Source organism: Brassica napus, chromosome A3 (genome assembly GCF_020379485.1).
Source record: "Brassica napus cultivar Da-Ae chromosome A3, Da-Ae, whole genome shotgun sequence".
NCBI classification, from domain to species: domain Eukaryota; kingdom Viridiplantae; phylum Streptophyta; class Magnoliopsida; order Brassicales; family Brassicaceae; genus Brassica; species Brassica napus.
In genome coordinates this window covers 31,474,880-31,498,974 of record NC_063436.1, presented here as the reverse complement: position 1 = coordinate 31,498,974, position 24,095 = coordinate 31,474,880, and the positions used below count along the sequence as shown (strand labels likewise).

General features: G+C 37.4%; 2 protein-coding genes across 9 annotated transcripts; one reads left to right on the top strand and one right to left on the bottom strand.

The window, feature by feature from the left end:
- Positions 1–1,402: 1,402 nt before the first annotated feature.
- LOC106451974 (probable cyclic nucleotide-gated ion channel 16) lies at positions 1,403–10,227 on the bottom strand. Of its 8 annotated transcripts, none has more exons than XR_007328108.1 (5): positions 9,811–10,226; positions 9,438–9,726; positions 8,786–9,356; positions 8,523–8,648; positions 1,403–1,637 (listed from the first exon to the last, which is right to left on the bottom strand). XR_007328108.1 is itself a non-coding variant. In XM_048767060.1 (4 exons), exons 2-4 carry the CDS (start codon positions 9,686–9,688, stop codon positions 9,139–9,141), a joined length of 387 nt encoding a protein of 128 aa, XP_048623017.1. In that variant the 5' UTR covers positions 9,689–9,731; positions 9,811–10,227; the 3' UTR covers positions 8,799–9,138. The 8 variants fall into 8 exon arrangements, 3 of the variants coding, with proteins under 3 accessions (XP_048623017.1, XP_013749426.1, XP_022575317.1); XR_007328106.1 differs by having other exon boundaries at positions 1,406–1,637; positions 9,438–9,756; positions 9,867–10,224; XR_007328107.1 differs by having other exon boundaries at positions 1,406–1,637; positions 8,981–9,356; positions 9,438–9,756; positions 9,867–10,223.
- Positions 10,228–16,356: 6,129 nt separating this feature from the next.
- On the top strand, positions 16,357–18,311 carry LOC106451973 (vicilin-like seed storage protein At4g36700). The gene is made up of 4 exons (XM_013893970.3): positions 16,357–16,538; positions 16,645–16,823; positions 16,952–17,032; positions 17,190–18,311. Exons 1-4 carry the CDS (start codon positions 16,442–16,444, stop codon positions 18,081–18,083), a joined length of 1,251 nt encoding a protein of 416 aa, XP_013749424.1. The 5' UTR covers positions 16,357–16,441; the 3' UTR covers positions 18,084–18,311.
- Positions 18,312–24,095: the final 5,784 nt, after the last annotated feature.

Sequence of the window (24,095 nt, the reverse complement as noted above, 5' to 3'; positions counted from 1 at the left end):
ATATAAATAATCAAATTTAGATAATATAAATTGATGATAAAATAAAAATCAAGAAATAATTAAATTGAACTTTAAAAAAAAAAAACTTACCGATTCAACGATTTCGTTGATTCGAACCCGGGACAAGTTGGTCGAGGCCGTCGAATCGTCATCATCGGTTTGAAGCTGAGACACTTCGTCATACACCTGAGTTTGGACCAGGTCGACCACGTCCCTCACAAGACCATCATCAATCTGGCCGGTCTTCTTGTTGGTATACGCCCTTTTCATAAGGGCGAGATCATCAACCGGGTCGCCCTCATTTTCTTCCGCCTTGAAAAAAATAAATTAAACAAACATTAGAAATATTGAAAAAATGTACAAAAACTAAAATTCTGAAACTTAAATAATTGAAGAAAAAGCGGTTGAACTTACCATGCGATCCGCCAGAGTGGCAATAGATTGAGCACCCAAGTTATGCTTGTAGATGCCCTTTCCTTTACGGTCGCTCCTTCGGTTGTTGGAGTTGGTGGAAGAAGTTTCTTTCGTCTCTTCTTTATCGCAATGCGCACACAACTCCTTCCAGACCGTGTCGTTCATCGACTTTGGGACCTTTTAATTTAAAAAAAAAAGTTTAATAATTTAAAAAATAGTTTAATAAATTAAAAATTGTTAATAAATTAAAAACTACCTTGTTTACTTCCCACTTCTTCTTTCACTCGTACATCTGCTTTCCATAGTTGTCCATAACTTTATGAACAAAATGGTGATAGATAGAGAGCGTATCATCGGAATTCCAGTTGAATTCTTGCTGAAATAGTTTAAAAATAGTTTTTAAGCACAAAAATATAAATAGTTTAATAATTACAAAAAAAAAGTTTTAATAAATAAAAAATAGTTTAATAAATATAGAAAATAGTTTAATAATTACAAAAATAAGTTTTAATAAATAAAAAATAGTTTAATAATTAAAAAATAGTTTAATAATTAAAAAAATAGTTTTAATAATATTTAAAATGTCTAATAAATATAGAAAATAGTTTAATAATTACAAAAAATAGTTTTAATAATATTTAAAATGTCTAATAAATATAGAAAATAGTTTAATAATTACAAAAATTAGTTTTAATAAATAAAAAATATAAGTTAAAAATTTGAATACTTACCGCAAACTGACGAAACCACAGATGCTGCTTCTCGAGAGGGAAGTGAGTGAAAGTCGGATGTCCCCTGTCGAGGGCCGAGTACATCATACGGTTGATCCATGCGCTGATCCCGTTCCCGGATCGGTTGAACCTAATAAAAAAACAAATTATTAATAAAAAAACAGTTTAAATAAAAAATAGTTAAAAAAGTAAAAGTTAAATTACCATGTTTGACCATGTCCATGTGGATACTCAGTGAGATAGGGAAGATGGTCACGACCGGGCTGTCGAACCAACTCCGCAACACTCATCACTCCTGGAGGACCCGGAGGAGCAGGAGCGGGTGCAGCAGCGGGAGCGGGAGCAGCAGGAGCGAGTAATGGAGAGGGAGATGTATGGTATGAGCTGTGGGGCGAAACGGAATCCTAAACATGGCTGGAAGAACCCCGAGACTGGCTCCCCATACCACCCCGGCTACGACGCTGGCGAGGCCGGATCTGATCATCATTAGACCTGTAAATAAAAAAAAAACATATTTAAAAATTAGTTCTAATAATTTTAATTAAAAAAAAACAGTTTAAATAAAAAATAGTTAAAAAAAATAGTTTTTAATCACAAAAATATAAATAGTTTAATAATTAATAAAAAAAGTTTTAATAAATAAAAAATAGTTTAAAAATTTAAAAAATAGTTTAAATAAATCCCAAAAACAGTTAATAATTACAAAAAATAGTTTTTAAAATATTTAAAATGTTAAATAATTACAAAAAATAGTTTTCATAATATTAAAAATGTTTAATAAATATAGAAATTTATATTTTATATATAAAATACATAAAACGTTTTATAACCACAAAACAAATGATTTTAAATATTATATATATGATTTTTAATCTTAAAAAAAGTTTTATAGATTTTAAAAATGTTTAATAAATATATAAATGAATTTAAAATGCAAAAAATAGATTTTATATACAAAAAACGTTTTCAATATATATATATATAATTACAAATTCGATTTTTATAACCACAAAATTAATAAAAACTAAAAAAAAAAAATTCAAATCAAGTGAAATACATAATCAAACTCGATTTTACACAAATCTACCATTCACCCTAACAAAATCTATAAATCTCATTCCAAAATCATCAAATCTACTTAAAAACCATACAAATCTAACCTAAAAGAGTGGGATAGGGTTCTTACATGATTATGGGGGAGGATTAGGGGAGATTCTCCGGAAATCGCGAGAGAGAACGGTGGAGTCGCCGGAAATCGCGAGAGGGAGAGACTGTGCGGCGCGGAGAGAAAGAGAGAAATGGGGAAGAAGATCGGGCTCGCCCTAATTTTATGAGGCATCCGACGGAAACTATCCGTCGGAATTTCCTCGGAAATATTTTATATTTCCGTCGGAATGTCCTCGGAATTCTTTGATTCAATTTTCCCGAAATATTTGGCGGCTTGGTTTACCCGGTTAAATGAAAATATTCCGAGGAACCTGGATTCCTCGGAATACCCTCGGTAATTACCGAGGAAATTCTGAGGAACCATGGTTTGGGGTTTTAAAACATCGATTATTTTCGCCGTATTTCATTTCTTATACAATTATAATGCATACCATTGAAGATTCTTTGTATAGATGATCATAAACCATGAAATAACACAATTTCAAAAATAATTGTAAGTATTTCCTTTACCGTTTATTAAAGTGTATAAGTGTTTCTCTTATGTTGTGTGGTTTTCGTTCATGCAATCGTAAAAGTGTTTGTTATTGGATAAAACACCAAAGTTCCTAGTTCCAAACATCATAATCTGGTTAAGACACTTAATGAATGTTATATACGTGTTATTCAATCCGTAAAACGTTGTTTTCGATTTAAAACCCCAAGTTCCTCGGAATTTTCTCGGAATTTTCCGAGGGAATTCCGAGGAAACCTTTATGTTCGTCGCCATTTCCTCGGAAAATTCCGAGGAGATTCCGAGGAAAAAGAATCTATAATCAAATCCCCAAGTTCCTCGGAATTTCCTCGGAATTTTCCGAGGAAATGCCGACGAACACAAAGATTTCCTCGGAATTCCCTCGGAAAATTCCGAGGAAATTCCGAGGAACTTGGGGTTTTAAATCGAGAAGATCTATTCCGAGGAAATTCCGAGGAAAACCTATCTGTCCTCGGAATTTCCTCGGTATTTATATTTAAAAAAAAAAAAAAAAAAAGGTCGACGCTAGTCTGTTTCCGAGTCGTCATCACCAGATGAATCTGAATCTGGATCTTGGTGAAACTCTCCAATCACTGGTTCATCCTCTACGTGAACGGCGGCTTCCTCTCCGAAGTCGGTTAAATCGACTACAAGGCCAACTCCACCTAAATCTTCTGCTGCACTTAAGTTGCCGGATGTGCTTGGTTGTAGTGGGTCTTCCAGCTCAGAACTTCCCTGAACTCGGCCTCTCGGGTTGAGTCTTGTAACAGTAACCCATGGATCATCTCTGTTCCTTACCCGGGGTACTTGATATAACAAACCTGATCGGCCTGAGAAGCAAGAATGAAAGGATCATAATATTGCAGCTTCCGTCTTGAATTTACTGATGTAACACCAAATGCATCTGTTCTCACACCTCGATCTGGAGTGTTGTCGTGCCAATCACAATAGAAAACAGTACAGCGCAATCCAACCATGCCCAAATACTTGATTTCCAAAATCTCATTTATGTGTCCGTAGTATACATCATCTCCTGATGCAGAACAAACACCAGCATCGTAAGTCGTACTCGAACGTCTCCTCTTCTGAGTTGTGAATGCATATCCTCGAGTACAAAATCTCGGATATGACTTCACAACAAAGTTTGGTCCAACGACCATCTCGCGTATCCAATCGTCAAATGTTTCACCTCTGGCCAAACCATCACTCACATAAGTAAACATCCATCCACCAAATTCTCTCTGCTTCATTTCTTCTAGTTCGTCCTCTGTGGCGTATCTATATTCTAACCGCTTTTCTGCCATGAAAATCCTTTCATATTGAAGAACATCTTCGCAGTTGGTGAGTAAATATGTTTGCAAATGACTGCGCTCCTGATCAGTAAGTCGACGGTCCTTTGGTTTTCCGCTAAGTCGTCCAACGACTGTGAAAATGTCTGGAACCTTCCAATGATATGTTGCCCGTTCGCCTCTATCATCATGCCGAGCAGGTCTTCTGTTTTTGGTCTGAACTTCTGCTGGAAAGTAGTACTCGGCAAAGTTTGAAGTTTCTTCATTGATCATCTGTGCGACTATAGACCCTTCCACCCTACTTCAAATGGAACATATACTGCTCATACAGATACATCCATCTATACTGCACAGGACCACCAAGTTCCAATTCTCTTACCAGGTGAATAACAAGATGCTCCATAACATCAAAAAATGAGGGAGGAAATATCTTCTCAAGGTTGCACTGAATCACAGCTATGTTAGTCATCAAATTTTCAATACCTTCAAGAGTCACTGATCTTGTGCATAAATCGCGGAAGAAACCACTTATCCCTGCAATTGCTTCATGAACATTTCGTGGTAATAGTTCCTTGAAGGCAAACGGAAGGAGGCGCTGCATCATTACATGGCAATCATGGCTTTTCAAGCCAGTAAACTTTCCTTCCTTTCTGTCGATACAGTTACGCAAATTAGATGCGTAACCGTCTGGAAATTCCACATCGTTTGAAATCCAATCAAAGAACGCATCCTTTCCCGCTGCATCAAGTCGGTATATGGGAAAAGGAGCCCTACCACTCTCATCAACATGAAGTTCTGAACGAGCACATATATCGACTAAATCCAGTCTTGACTTCAAATTATCCTTTGTTTTACCTTGAACATTAAGGATCGTGTTCATGAGATTGTCAAAAAAGTTCTTCTCAATATGCATGACATCTAAATTATGCCTTAGTAGATGATCCTCCCAGTATGGCAGATCCCAAAAAATATTTTTTTGTGCCAGTTATGTAGGTTTCCAACACCATCTACCGGAAAATGCTCATGTCCACCGACGTCTGGCGTCCTTTCTGCACCAAAATCTCTAAGTTGTGTCTTCAAATCTTTCCCACGAATTTCCGGAGGTGGACTGTCAAACACCCTCTTGTTCTTCGTAAACAAATTCCTACTTCTACGATATGGATGATCTGGTGGTAGAAATCTCCTGTGACAGTCAAACCAACACGTTTTCCTTCCGTGTTTTAGTTGGAAAGCATCAGTGTTATCTTGACAATATGGACATGATAGCCTTCCATGCGTTGTCCATCCAGATAACATACCATATGCTGGAAAATCACTTATTGTCCACATTAGTACTGCCCGCATTTGAAAGTTTTCTTTATACGAAACATCGTATGTTTCAGCACCTTGAGCCCATAGTTGTTGCAACTCATATATTAGTGGCTGAAGAAACACATCAAGTGATCTCTTAGGATGCTCTGGTCCGGGAACGAGAATCGAGAGAAACAAAAACTCTCGTCGCAAGCACAAGTTTGGGGGTAGGTTGTATGGTGTAAGAATGACTGGCCATAGAGAATACTGTCTTCCACTCTTGCCAAACGGGCTGAAACCATCAGTACATAATCCAAGGTAGACATTTCTTCTCTCATACGCAAAGTCGGGATACTTTGATTGGAAATGCTTCCACGCTTTTGCATCTGAAGGATGTCTGATCTCACCATCTGTTGAGTGCTCCGCATGCCATCTCATTGGTTGCGCTGTGCGTTCAGACAGATACAGCCTCTGCAACCTTTCCGTCAAAGGCAAATACCACATCCTTTTATATGGTACTGGAACTCTTCCACTCGTATCTTTATAACGAGGCTTCCCACAAAATTTGCATGAAACCCGCTGTTCATCTGCCCTCCAAAAAATCATGCAGTTGTCTCTGCATACATCTATTACCTGATACGATAAACCAAGACCAGCTACGAGTTTCTGAACCTCGTAGTATGAGCCAGGAGCTACATTATCTTCGGGTAGAATACCTTTTACATAATCAGCAATCGCATCCACACAGTCTTCAGCCAAATTATAATCCGTCTTAATGCCCATCAATCTTGTAGCAGATGATAAAGCTGAATGACCATCTCTGCAACCTTCGTACAATGGTTGCTTTCCAGCATCCAACATATCATAAAATCTCCTAGCTTCGGCATTGGGTAAATCTTCCCCTCTAAAATGATCATTTACCATCTGCTCAGTACCTACACCGTAATCTACATCCGTTCTAATTGGATCTTCTAATCTAACCGCTGGCTGAGGTTCGCTAGTACTACCATGTTCATAATCAGTTTCTCCATGATGATACCAAATTTTGTAACTTCGTGTAAACCCACTCAAATATAGATGAGTCCAAACATCCCATTGTTTAATAACTTTTTTATTTTTACAATTAGAGCAAGGACATCTTAACATACCTGTTTTTGCTTCCGGTTGTCGGTGAACTAACCCCATGAATTCGGTTATACCTTGTTGGTATTCTTCCGTAAGCAATCTCGTGTTCGGATCCAAATGAGGTCGATCGATCCAAGAACGAAAATAATTTGAAGAAGACATGTTTTTTAAGAATCAAATTCGTGTGTAAAGAAAGTGAGAGGGAGGATGAAGATATGGAGTGAATGAAGAGGAAGAGGGGTGCTTGTATTTATAGTTGAAATCTTGCCGACGGTCCGAAGAAATTCTGACGGAATTCCGATGCAAACGGCTAGTTCGTCGGAATTTCCTCGGAATTTTTAAAATCCCCCAACGGCTCTCCAACGGCTCTCTAACGTCTATAATATTTCCTCGGAATTCATCGGTTTTTTCCGAGGAATACTAGTTTCCTCGGTATTCCGTCGGAATATTCCGACGAGATGAATTTTCCTCGGAATTCCGTCGGAATATTCCGAGGAAATTCCGAGGAAGCCAAATTTTGTGTTTCCTCGGAATTGCCTCGGAAATTCCTCGGTATATTCCGAGGAATTCATTTTCCGTCGGAACGTCCGTCAGAATACCGTTGTTTTCTTGTAGTGAATGAAACAAAGCATATATTCAGTCAGCTTTGTAAAGTGCACTAGAAATTTTTTCACCACTGTAAATTTAGCTGGTGTTATGAATTCGGCGTACATTTTTTTTTTTGGATCAAAAATTCGGCGTACATTAAAATAAGAAATTCAGCTAATAAAAGATTAATATATAGTCAATAATGCACCGACTAAAAAATAAATGGAGAATGTTTTTTTATCACATGGAGGATGTTCTATATTGCAACATATTCTATATTACACGTTTGTTTATTTATTTATTTTTGAAACTATATTACACGTTTATTATTAGTTAATATCCTTTTATCATGAGGATTTGTAATATGTTATCATTCATTTTAGATAATCTTAATTTGTAGTTTGTACGCATATATCTTTCCTTTGGTTCTTATTTATTGTTTCTTTGTCTACGATCACACATATGTATCTCCAAAATATAATTTGTTATCTAAGAGCATGATTATCCCGGGTTCTTAATTTAGAGTTCTTAACTCATGATTTAACACTTTTTATTTTTTTTTTACATTTTTTGGCTAAGAGCGGGTTCTTATATCTCTTATTTAAGGGACGGTTCTTAGCCGAAGCTAAGAATCCTACCCTAAGAGCCCGAATTAATCTTGGTCTTAGTAATATAAAGCAACTAGACAAAAGAGGAGAGAGGGAGGGAAAGTAGGAGAGATAGAGGGAAACGATTCTTCTCTCAGAGATGTTTTCAAGAGTGTGAGAGCTTTTTCTACAAGGTGTCAACACGTAATTAATTTAGGGCTTTTCTATTTAAATTTTAGTTAAAATGCTAAATTATATTATTATTGTATGTTTAAGAGAGGAGCTGAGAAACCACATTGCTGCTCTAAGAGCATGTTTATTGCAGGTCTCTTAGGTTGGGTCTCTTAGCATAATATAATATACGGTCTTTTAGCTTTTAAATGATAGTTTCTTAGCTTTTTAATGTTAGTTTCTTAGACCCAACCTAAAAAGCTAAAAGACGTCTATTACATCTCTTAATGGTAGTTTCTTAGAGCATGTTTATTGGTAAAACCCACTTACGGGTTCTCAGTGAATTTTTAACTCTTAAAAGTGAGATAAGAAACTTTGTTAAGAGACACTTAATTATAATGGTTTAATTGTAGTTTCTTAATAAAAGCTCTTAACAATAAAAAATATTAAATTAATTTTTAACATAAAATTTTAAATAAAGATTAAATTTATTTATTAAATAAAACAAAGTCAAACATAACATTTTAAACATAGATTTAAAAGAAACATAAAAACATAAAAACAAAGATTACTAAAATAAACGATAATCTAATTGAAATTATTAAGACATGCATAATTGAAATATTCAAACATTAAAACTCATTTTTACCTTTCGATTTGTCTGAGCATTAACAGTCACCGTTTTTCTTCCTCTCCAAAAGCCACCATGAGAGAGATCTCGCCGTCTTCCGTGGTCGAGGAGAGGAACCAATAGAGGAACACCGTTTTCTTTCCACTACAAAAACGTTCACATTGATAGCAAGTTATTATAGCTCGTTTTACTAAATCGTAGATGATTTGAAATATTTTGTATTATATAATAGTGTTAGATAAATGCTATGATAGTGAAAAGTGAAAAAATATGTTTCTTACGAGGATAAACATCTTTAGAAAGAAGATAACAAGTTTCTTTATTATGGTTTCATTGTTTTATTCGTAGTAAAGATCTGATCAAAACTGTTTTCAATGCTCCCACCCACACAAGAAACAAAACTGCTAAAAAGTTAGTACAAACATAACACCATATCCCACTTCTCTAACTATCTCCAACATATCTAGAGAACTCACGATTACATCAACCGCTGAAACCGCTACAGGCTCTTTCACATCATCAGCTGTCAGATTCTGCAACATGGGTTTCAATTCACTGTTACAAAAACTCTTCGTACTATGTTATATCTTTTCCTTTCTTCTTCACCTCAACAACAACCAACGACGGTGTCAACTCAAACATCTCTGCTGCAATAGTCAAAGCACCTTTCACTCCTTGTTGTCATGCTCTTAAATATTGTTATAATCAAGAAATTATTATATGTTTCCTATTATGAAAGATAAGACAAAAGAGCTATGAGTTGGAGATACACTTAAATTCCTCTTCATGTATCGTCTCCATGCAGCTTGTATAAAACCAGTTCCCCAAGCCCTCCATTGATGCAAATAGTATCTGATCAACAGTCAGAACATCATAAATATCAATAAAACCTTGCGTGTGAAGCAATAAATTTTAATTGTATTTTACTATTACCTGAAAGCATGTTGGAGTTTGTTGCTGTGGAGGCGTCTGAATTGATTAGCTACGAACTTTAAGTCCTCAGCTCTGAGAGCGAAAGCTTCAACTTCAGAGAGACTTCTCACGGTTCTCGTGGACAAGGGGAGATCCAATGGTAGAGCACGGAGGATGGCTTCTTCATCGACTCCACGAGTGGTTAACCATTTGTATTGGACGAACCACCTCACACGCTCTTGTAACTTCTGTGGTAATTGCATGTGTCGCATCTATTCCTCAGTATCTCTTCTTCTGACTCTCCATTCATCTAACCTAGCCATTGTCGATTGAAGATGTCCTTCAAGAAAGTAAAAAATAATTTAAGTCTCCGTTTTCGGACATCTAAACTCACCTCTGTAAATCTGATCAGAGACAAAACTGAGTCAAAGTCCGAGACTTTGAGATTACCGCTTCTGGTCTAAACGCAGATTCTCCGGTTTGACATCACCGCTGTAGACGCCTCGAGCTTCCAACAGAACGTGACAACGGAGATCAGCTGCTGGTTTGAGACCCTGAAGCGCGAAGACATCGAGTTTCAGAGATTGGAGAGAAGCAACACGAGCACTGATATTAGCCCTAGCCCATCGATTCCTCATCCTGATCGTGAATTGGGCTGACCCCGACTCTCTTCGCGTGAAGATCAGACCCGATCTGTCTCCAAGAAGGGAAAGAAGAGAATAGGCGAAACCGAGAGCACCACCTCTCCTCTCTCCTATGAACTTCAGACACGTGGCACTAAGGAACGGGCTCTTCGCTCAGTTAATTAAGAGTATCTGCTGAGCGTCTCTTATAAATCAGAAAAAATAAAATAAAAATTAGAAAATTAGAAACCCAATCACGTTTCTGGGATAAAGGTGCTCTAAGCAACGCTAATTGGTGTTTTTCATTTAATTTTAATCTAAATTTACCTAAGAACCCTACTTAAAAGCTACCAATAAACATGTTCTAAAGACATCCGCAGGGACATGTATCTAGAAAGGTTTCTTGTAAAAAGAATAAATGAAATAATTCAGAAAAATAGGAAAAGTGATGTGAGAGGAAAGAGAATTCTCTTCAACAAGAGACAGTTGAAGCATTATTTAATCAACTGTGCAATAACTTCTCATTTTCTTATTGGTTAGTATTTTTTTAAATATTAAAACATGTGTTAAGAAATGCATCGAGAGCTTTAGCATACCAATTTCAGGTTTTGCTTTGTTGCCTGTAAAAAAAGATGTTTTTAGATGGAAACGAAGTTGAGAACGTACGTTACAGTATCCAGTAATAGAAAATATGATGAGAATGACGATCTCAATTCTAATGCATGCAAGTATAGTTGGTTGCCACCCAAGTGCAGGCATACGTTTGGTTTTTGGCCCAAACACTAAACGATTGTGATCCATCAAACATTTTACCCTTTGAAAAACGTTACGACAAAATTTTATCTTTTGTTGGCTTTCAGCCAAGCACCAATAAAGAAATGAATCACGTATGCGTTCCCTTGGACGAAGTGGCCCATGCATGGTAAGTTGGTAACACGACTTCAGTGGAAAATACAATATTTTAAACCCCTGACGCCCGACATATAATTGGTCTTGCGATACAAACTATGTCTCAGCTCTACTATCATCAACGGTTCTTATCATCCCGATTTTTAAAATTTGAGCTTTGTATCTTAGCGGGTAATTTAAATTGTTATCAAAGAACCATGCACTTGTCGACGTAATACAAGCACGTGTACAAACAATTAAAACACGTAGTGATTGTATACCCTACAGTGTCTATTTCTCCCGTTCCCTTTATATTGTACGATTTAATACGCAGCGGATAGCATAAACATTTATTAGAAAAATTACAGAGATGACTAAGTTTACGGTGTTACCACTCTTTGTTCTTCTCTTTCTTGTATTACTCTGCACCAAGTCGTGGGCTAAGTCTGAAGAGTTTGATGAGTCGTCGGACGAAGAAAACGACGTCGCTGCTGTACCGTCATGTTGCGGGTTCTCGTCGCCTCTTCTGATCAAGAAAGATCAATGGAAACCAATATTAACGTAGCTCAGAAACAGAGGGTTATGGCAGCCCAATGCCATAAGACGAAGCCCACTACGAAGCCCATTCAAATGGTGAATAGAGACAAAGAAGCAGTAGCTGTCTCTGCAACAAACCGTATTCAAAGATGCAGCTCAAAGAGTACGGAGAGGCAGAGATTGCAGCTGCACAACCGATATGCTCTCTTGACCGTTGATGGTTCCTAAGAAGACAGCTGGCTGGCCTGTGTCTAGATCCTTCTTTACAGTCTTTAAATACATTAGCTTTGTAACCTAAAACCTTTGAGCAATAAGATTACAAGTTTCAGTCTTTGTCTTTCTCTCTTTAAGCTCTCTCTGTTTTACCTTTATGGTATCAGAGCTATGGAAGACAATCCTGATCCTCACTCTGCTTCAAATCTCACCATAAATCAGTGTGTTACGTTAAAGCTCAAAGATGACAACTATCTTCTCTGGAAGTTGCAGTTTGAGCAGTTCTTGGCGTCTCAGATGCTTCTTGGTTACGTTGATGGCTCCAAACCAAGACCAGCTCAGACCATGACCGTCAGACAAGAAGACCAAGTCGTTGAAGCTGCAAATCCTGAGTTTATGAAATGGGTTCAGAAGGACCAGCTCATTATGGCGTGGATCTATGGAACACTTTCAGAAACCGCTCTCAGATCTGTTTATGGTCTTCATACATCTCAAGAGGTCTGGTTCTCTCTTGGACAGAAGTACAATAGGGTTTCTGCTACAAGGAAGTTGGCTCTACAGAGAAAGATTCAGACTTTAACAAAAGGTACAAAAACGATGGCTGTGTATCTTGCTGAAATCAAGACTTTGTGTGACCAACTAGACTCCATAGGAGCTCCTATTCCAGAAAGTGAGAAAATTTTTGGTGTTTTGAACGGTTTGGGTCGTGAGTACGAGTCCATCTGCACTGTTGTAGAAAACTCGATGGATGCTCTCCCTGCTCCATCTCTTGATGACGTCATGGCCAAACTGACTGCATTTGAAGATAAGGTTCAAGCTTACAGTGTCTCCAATGAAGTTGTTCCTCATCAGGCGTTCTATACAGACAGAGGGGGTTACTATGGACGAGGAAGAGGACAACACAGAGGAGGATACAGAGGTCGTGGCTACTCAACGCAAGGTCGAGGCTTTTACCAGCAGTTCGGTCAAACTGGTGGTCGTAGTTCTCAAAACAGCAGCTCAAGACCAACATGCCAGATTTGTGGAAGATTTGGGCACTCAGCATTCAAATGCTACAAGCGCTTTGATCCACATTTTCAACAGACTGAAGCTCCTCAAGCTATGGCTGCGATTAGAACCTCTGAGGATGTTGACTATGAAGCCAACGAATGGTATCCTGACACTGCAGCGACTCATCACATCACCAGTTCAGCTCAGAATCTGCAAAATGCTCAACCTTATTCCGGTTCAGATGCAGTCATTGTTGGTAATGGTGACTTTCTTCCCATTACTCATGTTGGTTCCATAGCCATTCCGGGTCTCTCAGGTACTCTACCTCTTAAAGATGTTCTTGTTTGTCCGCAAATCACTAAGTCACTACTCTCTGTGTCAAAACTCACTGATGATTATGCATGTGAATTCACCTTTGACTCTAAAAATGTGTTTGTTAAGGACAAAAAGACACAACAGCTTCTCAGTCAAGGAAGCAAACTTGAAGGTTTGTACCGGTTAGAGAATCCACAGTTTCTTGCGTTCTACTCCTCCAGGCAGCAGTCAACAAGTGATGAGTTGTGGCACAAGAGATTGGGGCATCCTCACCAACAGATTCTTCAACATCTATCTTCTGTTAAGGCTATTTCAGTGAATAAAGTTACAAAGTTCATGTGTGAACCTTGTCAACTAGGGAAGACTTGCAAGTTACCCTTTTCTAAGTCAGTTTTTCAGTCTTCAAATCCCTTAGAGAGGATTCACTGTGATGTATGGGGTCCTGCTCCAGTTACCTCTGTTCAAGGTTTTAGATATTATGTCATTTTTATTGACAATTTCTCAAGATTCTCATGGTTGTATCCTTTAAAACTCAAGTCAGATGTCTTTGCAACATTTAAATCCTTTCAAAGTCTTGTGGAAAATCAGTTTGGGAGAAAGATTCAGATTTTTCAGAGTGATGGAGGTGGTGAATTTGTAAACACGCAATTCTCATCTCATCTTACAACCTGCGGGATTCAACATTTTCTTTCTTGCCCTCATACACCAGAACAAAATGGTATGGCAGAAAGAAAGCATAGACATCTTATAGAGTTGGGATTATCAATGATGTTTGAAGCTAAACTGCCACAGAATCTTTGGGTTGAAGCTCTGTTCACTGCAAACTTTCTGTCCAATCTCCTTCCAACGGCAGTTCATCACAAAACAGTGAGTGCATTTGAGAAACTAAATGGGATTGCTCCTCAATACTCTGCTCTTCGTGTGCTAGGATGTGCATGTTATCCAAATCTCCGTCCATATACTCATAATAAGTTTGATCCGAGAAGCTTGTTGTGTGTCTTTGTGGGATACACAGAAAAACACAGAGGCTACAGGTGCTTTCATCCACCAACAGGCAGAGTATATATCAGCAGGCATGTCTTATTTGATGAACAAAGATTTCCGTATACTGATGTTTACCAACATCTCCTTCCTCAACCTGAGACTCCTCTGTTATCTGCGTGGACAAAAGGTCTTCAAGTCGATGTTCAAGAGCAAGAAGTTTCTCCTGAAGCTCCTCTTTCTGATCTTGTGGTGCACGGAAACAGAAACCATGCAACAACCACAGTGCAGCAACCCACATTAACCTCTGCCACTGAAGGTTCAAACTCAACAACTTCAAGTGTTAATGATTCACTCTTTTCAGATGATGATTTCCCACCTCTCTCCCCTGCAAATCAACAAACACCTCCTGAGCCTGCAGATAATTCTCATTCGATGGTTACTCGAGGAAAGGTTGGCGTAAGGAAGCCAAACCCAAGATACGTGCTTCATACAGTAAAAACTGTTCCGGAAGAACCGAGAACTGTGAAAGCTGCACTCAATCATCCAGGATGGAATGGTGCTATGACTGATGAAATCGACACTTGCCATGAAACAGAAACATGGAGTCTTGTTCCACGACCTGTCAATGTTCATGTTATAGGATGCGGTTGGATCTTTAAAACCAAGCTGAATGCCGATGGAACAGTAAAGAATTTAAGAGCGCGGCTTGTAGCTAGAGGGAATGAACAAGAAGAAGGTGTTGACTTCCTTGAAACCTATAGCCCAGTGGTAAGAACAGCAACAGTGAGGATGGTCTTACATTTCGCCACTGTCAATAAATGGGATCTTAAGCAACTAGATGTGAAAAACGCTTTTCTTCACGGGGATTTACTTGATACAGTTTACATGAAGCAGCCTCCTGGCTTTGTGAGTGAAGAATTACCAGATCATGTGTGTCTCCTTCACAAAGCTATTTACGGCCTCAAACAAGCTCCAAGAGCTTGGTTTGATAAATTCAGCTCGTTTCTATTGAAGTATGGGTTCATCTACAGTGTGAAAGACCCTTCTCTTTTCATCTACAACAGAGATGGCATCATCATCTTTCTTTTATTATATGTTGATGATATGGTGTTGACTGGGAATGACAAGAGTGTTATCGCAAAGCTGCTTGAGTCGCTTGGGAAAGAATTCAGGATGAAAGATATGGGAGCTCTGAGCTATTTTCTTGGGATTCAGGTGCAGTATACACCTACTGGCATGTTTTTGAATCAAGAGAAATATGCCACTGATTTACTACAGAGTGCAGGGATGCTGGAGTGTGCTCCTATGCCAACCCCGTTACCATTGCAGATTGATCGAGTACCTCATCAAGATGAACTGTTTGAAACTCCCTCATACTTCCGAAGTTTAGCCGGCAAACTTCAGTACCTGACTCTGACGAGGCCAGACCTTCAGTTTGCTGTGAACCTGGTTTGTCAAAGAATGCATAAGCCAACAATGGCTGACTTTCATCTACTGAAAAGAGTGTTGCGATATATTAAAGGAACAATCACAATGGGTTTACACTTCTATAGTGATTCTGACTCTTCTCTTAAAGCTTTCTGTGACAGTGATTGGGCAGGTTGTAGTGAGACAAGACGATCTACTGGAGGTTTCTGCACAATGCTTGGAACTAATTTGATCTCTTGGTCTGCTCAAAAACAGGATTCTGTCTCACGTTCGTCGACAGAAGCTGAATACAGATGTCTTTCTGATACTGCAGCTGAGTTATCTTGGATAGCTGATGTACTCCAAGAACTTGGCTCTGCACCAAAGAAACCGGCTGAAGTCTTCTGCGACAACCTATCAGCAGTGCATTTAACTGCCAATCCAGTTCTTCACAAGAAGTCCAAACATTTTGCAACACATTATCATTATGCAAGAGAGCAAGTGGCAAAGGGAACGTTAGTGGTGCATCATGTCTCTGCAACTTCTCAAGTAGCCGACATTTTCACAAAGTCGTTACCACAAGCAGCTTACTTCTCGCTGCGATTCAAACTCGGTGTGGTTCCTTCCCCCACCACGAGTTTGCGAGGGGCTATTAACGTAGCTCAGAAACAGAGGGTTATGGCAGCCCAATGCCATAAGACGAAGCCCACTACGAAGCCCATTCAAATGGTGAATAGAGACAAAGAAGCAGTAGCTGTCTCTGCAACAAACCGTATTCAAAGATGCAGCTCAAAGAGTACGGAGAGGCAGAGATTGCAGCTGCACAACCGATATGCTCTCTTGACCGTTGATGGTTCCTAAGAAGACAGCTGGCTGGTCTGTGTCTAGATCCTTCTTTACAGTCTTTAAATACATTAGCTTTGTAACCTAAAACCTTTGAGCAATAAGATTACAAGTTTCAGTCTTTGTCTTTCTCTCTTTAAGCTCTCTCTGTTTTACCTTTAACCAATCTTCGGGACCCAGTTCGGACAGATCTCAACCGTTCAAATCGGCGAGGGATGCGGCGGGATGGGACCTTACAAAATACATTCCATAACGCTGGAGCCAAACGCTCTTTTGCTCTCTCTTCTTCTTCATTCAGACATGGTCTTCTTTGTCGAGTCTGGTACATATATATAAACTGTTTCATTGTCATGTACGTATTTTTGTTAGTTTGGTGTACGGATAAATTTTGCGGTTTAGTTAAAAACGGATTTGTTTATTTTATATAGGAAGTGGGATTCTGAATTGGGTCGAGGCGGAAGCGACGAGTTCTGAGATACGACGAGGGGACGTTTACAGGTTACGTCCCGGTACAGTATTCTACTTACAAAGCAAACCGATTGATATCTTTCTTGGAACCAAACTTAGGGTTTACGCAATTTTCTCAAACACCGAGGAGTGTTTACATGTAAGATATTATTATTTTATTTGAATTTTTTCATTTATTTTTTTTAATTTTTTTTTTGGTGTATTTTTTTTTTAATTTAATTTTCTTCATTTGTTTGTTTTATATTTTTCTTCTTATTGTGGATGCAGGATCCTTGCTTTGGTGCGTATTCGAGCATCACAGATCTATTGTTTGGTTTTGATGAGGCCATTCTCCAGTCAGCTTTTGGGGTATGGATATATTTGCTAATGTATGGTTTATACTTTGTAGTACTAGAGATGATATTAGGTCAAGATACAAATATGTGTATACCTTGCCTTTCAAGCTACTCTAGTAGACGCGCTTTAATTTCCATTGTGTTAATTGGATTCATTGGGTTTTAATCAGGTTCCTGAGGAAATTATTGGTCTGATGACGAACCGTACGCAACCACCACTGATAGTGCATGACATGCTGAGCACGCCTGGTGAGGCCAACACATACACGTGGCAGCTCCAACCGCGGTTACTCAAACTCTTTGCCGGATATGTAAGCGCAGCGGAGAAAAAGAAGAAGGAGAAGAAGACAAAGAAAGCAAAGACATTCAATGTCTTCGAATCGGAACCTGACTTCCAGAGCCCTAACGGTCGTACTATAACGATTAACAGGAAGGATCTAGAAGTGTTAAGCGGCTCAATGGTTGGAGTCTCCATGGTGAATCTAACTCAAGCATCGATGATGGGACCTCACTGGAACCCATGGGCTTGTGAGATCTCAATTGTGTTGAAAGGATCAGGAATGGTTCGTGTGCTTAGATCTTCGATTTCTTCAACATCATCATCATCGGAGTGTAAGAACATGAGGTTTAAGGTAGAGGAAGGAGATATTTTCGCAGTTCCACGGTTACATCCAATGGCTCAAATGTCTTTTATAAATGAGTCGTTAGTGTTCATAGGGTTTACTACTTCAGCTAGGAACAACGAGCCACAGTTCTTAGCCGGGCAGAGGTCAGCTTTGCGGTTACTTGACCAGGAGGTATTAGCTGCGTCGTTGAATGTGAGTAGTGTGATGATTGAGGGATTGCTGGGAGCTCAGAAGGATGCGGTTGTGTTGGGATGTCCTTATTGTGCGGAAGGAGAGTTGGACAAGCTTAAAGTGGAGACGGAGATGAAGAAGAGAGATGATGAGAGGAAGAGAGAAGAAGAAGAGGCGAAGAAAGAAGAGGAAGAGAGGAGGAAACGAGAAGAAGAAGAAGAAGAAGAGAAGCAATGGCCGCCACTGCCTCAACAACCACCAGAGTAGAAGTGGTAGCCGCCTCAGCCTCAGTGGCAAGCCTGAGAAGGAGGAGAGAACGCAGAGATAAAGCTTTTAATTCTGTCAAGAGTGTTTAGGTTGCTGATGGTCGAAAGTTTGGTCTTGTTGTCTCTTGTTTATTTGTTAATGTGTTTTGTATTGCTTTCTTCTTTCGTTTATATGTTTACGTTTGTATTCTATTGTGTTGTGATTTGTTTGTTTAAATGGTTGCACGTAGATGCGGAATATGAAATAATTAAAGATTTCTCGAAACATTGTAGAGTGAAGAATTTAACATTTCAGACCAGAAAACAAAAGACATTGTAGAGTGAAGATGTACACATCTAGTTATTGAGAGTATTTGATAATTAACTCTTTGGTTAGGTTCACAACTTTTATACTATACAGTATATACTAGACCTTGTATCAAATTCATCAAAATAATTAGATATGCGACTCCCTCCACCAATTTATTTCGATGATATTTAGTAACAAATGACGACTTATGTGTCCCATCCCATGAGTCCATGAGGTCTATGACGCATTTTAAGATTTGTCTTCAACTAGTGTCCGTGATTAATTAAATTTACTACGAGTTTTATCATCCTTGTATCATAAGCTCATAACAACGTGACCAAATATTGTGAAAAAGTATGGTGACTACTAGCTTTATTAACATAAGAAAAAAAACACTGTTAAGGAGATGTATAATCTATCACTATGTTTTTAACTAACCCTTTTGATCAATACTGTTTAATATTCTAGATGTCTTAGAACTTAACCTCTACAAGTCTCACTACGGAATATATTGCTTACTAAGTTGGTAACCCTTAAATGATTAAACGGGAAACATGAAAGATCAAAACACCCAAAAAAGCTCCATTTGCTTAGAGCAAACTCATTAGTAAAATATCTCAAATGGGGTTTTTATCAAAATAATATTAGTATGTTAATATAATTTAGCTATTTCAATAATTTAACATTTTAATAAATGTTAGACTAATTATAGACAAGCATATGAGATTAGAGGTTCTTGGAGAGTTTTCAAAGTTTCTTGTTTGAGATACTCATTTTTCTGTCTCTCATGTTTTGAATTTTTTTCTTATTTTTATTTGTTAGATGTTCATTGAGTATCTACAATTGTATATGTTTTTATAAATTCAACACGTCAAGCCGTTTTCAAGGTTCTCTTTTTTATGCAGAATCTTTTTCAGTTTCATAAGGAATAAAAATAAACATTACTAATACCTTCTCCTTATATGCGAATCAAAAAAGACCTTGGTCGTTTTCTTTATGACACTTGATAAGAATAAGGGATTTGCAGGTAGTAAACACATATTTTTGGATATCTTTAAGTGATTTTTGTTTAATGTTTGCTTTTTGTTTTTGATATCTATGAAATCACATATTTTTTCATTGAATCTTATTTTTTTTTGTGGCTATCTAATACAAAGTAGAACTTTAAAATCATTTCTACTTCTAAAACTCTCATGTAACCTCGTCACTTGCTTTCTTAAATTTTATTTATCTTGTAATACATTCTCATAGCTGAATTTATTTTAATCTCAGCAAATAGCTTCTTTACTGAGCCCAACACAGTAGATGAGACTGCTAAGTAGATGCGGTTCTGACGGGGGACAATGGATTTCTAAAAATCTTTCTTTAAGTGAGTTTTTGTTGTCAATTGTGTCTGTTTTCAATTAGATAATATGTGTATCAAGTGATTATTGACAAATTGGTGAAACCAAATCAACAAGTTGTCGATTATAGGGTTGTCTGGACTCACTGCCAAAGGTCTTGAAAAAGCTGATAATGTGGCAGATATTTAAGACAACTGAAGGTTTTGTTTTTGTTGGTCACCGTTTGAACAATGATGTAATTTGTAAAAATGTTTCAGTCAGTTTATTTTCACCGGTTTCAAAGGTCTAATGAATCTTTTGATCTTGATCTTAGCATTTAATATCACCGTACATGAGTGATAGACACTTCGCTTTAACTCAAGTATGAATATGTATCATGCAAGCCTTGTTTGAATTATCTCTACAAGGTAAGTATTTGTACATGTTGGGTTTTGCTTTGTATTTGAGAACTAGTGATATATACACTATTCTTTTTCATGCAGTCAATGTTGGAATATGAAAAGGAGAACGCGTCCAACAATTGCCATCAAAAGGCAGAAGCTGCAATGAAGCTTGTGATTAACTTACTCAAAATTTATTTGTTTTGTAAACTTATTTGTTTAAAATTGCAATGTTTGCTTAAAATTTACTCATTTTGTAAACTTATGTGTTTAACTTGCACTAAAATCAATTTGGAATTTATTTCTTTTGATTTCCTCCGATCATTTCCAAAAAAAACATATGACCCAACATACATTGCTAGACCATTGTGCGTTTATATGTAACATTTATTTAATGCATTGTAATTTTAGTTGAAAAGTCTTGTATTTTTTTTAATTTCAGACTTTCGCTTTTCTACTAAGCCCATCACAGTGTTGTCTATGATTTGCGACAGCAACAGCCGGGTGAGAGGCCTGAGCAGAGGCTAGTTCGGATGACTTTGAGGCTTGGAAACTACAGCTTTGAGTACGTGCCGCTGTTTGACGAGTCAGATTGGGCGCTGACGGAGAACTCTAGAGAAACACTACGGGATTAGCCGCATATCACCATCCTGGCAGCACTGATATGCTGTTATATGAACAGTTGAAGGCTTTGTTTCAGGTTGATACCATTATGGTTGGTCACGGTTTGAGCACTGACATATAAGGTAATGGTAATTTTCAAATTCAGTTTCTCTTTATCAGTAGAAAAATTTTGATTAATTTTTCGATCTTGATCTCAGGCTTAAAACTTCATCAAGCAAGGGTTATCGACACATCACTTGTTTTCAAGTATGAAACTGCATCACACAAGCCTTGTCTGAATGATCTCTGCAGGGTAAGTATTTGCACACTATTATTTTGTTTGGTTTTGCTGTTTTACTTGAGAACTAATGATACATGAGAACTAATGATACACTATTCTTCTTCTGCAGTCAATAGGGGTAAATGAACCCAACAACAATTGCCTTGACAACAATTGCCTTGAAAAGGCAAAGTCTGCAAAGTGGTTAAGAACGGGGCAAATACATACATTCCTGATCCTGCAAGCCTTGTTTGAATTATCTCTGCAAGGTAAGTATTTGCATACATTGCATCTTTTACAGAGCGATCCTGAAACCATTCCTCTGTGTTGTAGGTTCTCTCCCAACGGCAGAGCTCTCTGGATGATAGACCACAGAAAGAGCTTCATTTTTGGTGAACAAACTTCAGACCAAACGTCTTTCACCCAGCTAAAAGCTACTGGCTCAGACGAATTTGGATTCGTAGCTGTCTGCATCGTTGCAGAGAAATATCCTGATCGGGTAGTGTACACTCCAGACTGTAATGGTTGCCAAACAAAGGAGTCCTCAACTTTCGAGAGACTTGGTTGTAGCATTTGAATCTCCTTAACAAATGAGGTAAGAAAGTTTCAATCTTATCTTGATTCCATTGCATATCCGACGTGAGTAGGTCTGATACTGTAAGGTCCACTGCTGCTTCTGGTATAGGTCCAAAAGGTTTCACCTGTGTGTTTAGCGATATCCACGAGTCTTTCCAGACTTTAGTAGTCTCACCATTCCCTATAGCCCTTCCTAGGTTTCCTTTTAAGAGGTCCCTCCCATGTAGAACACTCCTCCACCCATGTGAACACACCGCTGGGACTTGAGCCTCGAGAAAAGACTTAGAGTGACAATACTTCCCTAGTAGTACTCGAGCTAGTAGACTGTCGGGTTTTGTAAGTATACGCCAGGCTTGTTTAGCTAATAGAGCTTGGTTGAAGGTCTGGATGTTAAAGATAAACCCTCTCCATTCTAATGTTGCTCTTTAAGTTCTTAAAGATAAACCCTCTCCATTCTATCTTTATCTGTTATTGGTGACAAGATGTATGGCTATATGCTTGCAAGACCCGTGCAACGGTTCGATCATACTGTTAGGGTTAGTGATCAGGAGATTACTTATGAAGATCGATCATTTGATCAAGTGTTAGGTTATTTAAGGACATTACATCTTAGAGGTACTAGTCTTAATGTTTCAATAAATTTGTAGCATGTGATTCAGCAGATTCGGTCTTCTTAGCTATAGCTTTCACCTTTCAGTATTGTTTCTTGCAAAATCCCACTTGTAGAAGAGGTTTATTGTTAAGTACGGTAGAGCTTCCATCATTCCAAAAATGTAGGAGAAGTAGATGATGATGATGATCTTAATAGCTCGTAGGAGCTTATCTGTTTGAGCAGTACTCTGCTAACCCCTAGCCTTATTCCACAAGTAATTTTATTATTGCACATAAGACAATGTGCAATAATCAAATTATTTTCTGCATGATAATAATGCACAATATCAATATGACTCTTAAATAATTTAATAAACTTGTTTGTTGAACACTTTTGTTGAAAAGTATTATGTCTCCATACTAATAAGTCCAACATAAACTTTTGACGAAAAAGTCCAATAACACCATTCGTCCGGAGACAGTACTGTCGAATATATTTTCTTTCAAATGATGATCTTATGGAAAACATGAAAGTCCACTTATTTTATGATAGAGATTAGAGAAGTTAACTTAACGTAAGATTAAAGCCCAGGGTGCGTGTGTGAGAGAGAGGTATGGTTACGGTTAATTTACTTTGATTCTTGTTGGTACATTATATCATTTCTACAGAGTTTAGAGAGCGATCCAAATATGTGTTAATAATCTCACAATTTTAAATTAAAAAAATAAATAAATAAAGTCGTTCTAACATATAACTACAAAATTTAATAATTTGTTTTAAGACATATATAAAGGCCACAAAATTTCATAAAAAAATTAAAAATATATAACATTACTTTGAGTTTAAAATGGCAACAGCGATTCAACATTATCTTTATCTTTGATAGTTTAGTTAAATACGTTACCACGCAAGGTTATGATATCGCGATGTATTATTAGTCAACATTAGAGAAAATGTTATAAACTATGCAGAAAATATCAAAGCACAATGCATAGACTTTTCTTAGATCTTTTGTCGTCAAGTTCTTATTAATTATAGCAATACATTGTCAACAAAATATTCTTTCAAGATCAAATCAAATTAATTATTCAAGATATTTCTGTTAAATCGGACCCATTTAGTTAGTCGCAAGATGTGTCAGGATTGTATAGTTTGTGGTGGTGTGGACTGTGGATATAGAAATTTCATTTAACTATTGTTGGACCATAGTAAGCTACTATTCTAAAGTATCTTTTAATTGGTTGTATAAAATCCTATTTATAAGTATGCATTATTGATTACAAATGTTTTATGTTCATCAACACTTGCGCTTAGTACTACTATCGTATGTAGTAGTGTATGTAATCTGATGTACGTGTAAGCTTCCCAAATCAGATTTTTTGGGTTTTATCTTATTTTATTTCTTTTGGGAAAAAATTTATGAAAAACTACAAGAAAAGATGGAAGAAATAACTTCAATCATATTATGTAAACATGATATTAATTTTTCAAAATTTTACGCAAAACATATTTGGCTTTTCGTAGGACTCAAAGTCTAAAATCCAAATAGCCACTTCTTTTTCCCATTAAATAATCAAAAATTCAAACTTCTGAAAACTAATGAAAATAGACCCATGACGTTTTACACAGTACTCTCCACAGTTGACCTTGAATCTGTGAATCCAGCCCCAAAATGAGTTTGGTTACACATTGACATCAAGACATTCACGAGGATAAAAACAAAAAGCAGCTATTAAAAAATAGTTCTTATCCAATTATAGCAGACTCGTGTTCTACCCATATCTTTTCATTAAATTTACAAAATATCTTAGGTAGCCAAACTTCTACGTTTTAACTACGACCAATAAGCCAGCTTGGTTATAGATATGTTCTTATCCAAAATCAAAAGTTAACTAGTATTAAGGCAACTGATCAACGTTTGGATACATCAGACTTCCAAATTTAGAGTCA

What these genes read in the sequence shown, in the direction of transcription:
- LOC106451974 (XM_048767060.1), bottom strand. Translation starts at nt 9,688, where the DNA reads ATGCGACACATGCAATTACCACAGAAGTTACAAGAGCGTGTGAGGTGG. An exon ending in AAACTCCAACATGCTTTCAG is followed by an intron (nt 9,357 to 9,437) that starts GTAATAGTAAAA and finishes ACTGTTGATCAG; the next exon opens with ATACTATTTGCATCAATGGA. An exon ending in ACATGAAGAGGAATTTAAGT is followed by an intron (nt 9,193 to 9,274) that starts GTATCTCCAACT and finishes ACAATATTTAAG; the next exon opens with AGCATGACAACAAGGAGTGA.
- LOC106451973 (XM_013893970.3), top strand. Translation starts at nt 16,442, where the DNA reads ATGGGACCTTACAAAATACATTCCATAACGCTGGAGCCAAACGCTCTT. An exon ending in ACACCGAGGAGTGTTTACAT is followed by an intron (nt 16,824 to 16,951) that starts GTAAGATATTAT and finishes TTGTGGATGCAG; the next exon opens with GATCCTTGCTTTGGTGCGTA. An exon ending in TTCTCCAGTCAGCTTTTGGG is followed by an intron (nt 17,033 to 17,189) that starts GTATGGATATAT and finishes GGTTTTAATCAG; the next exon opens with GTTCCTGAGGAAATTATTGG.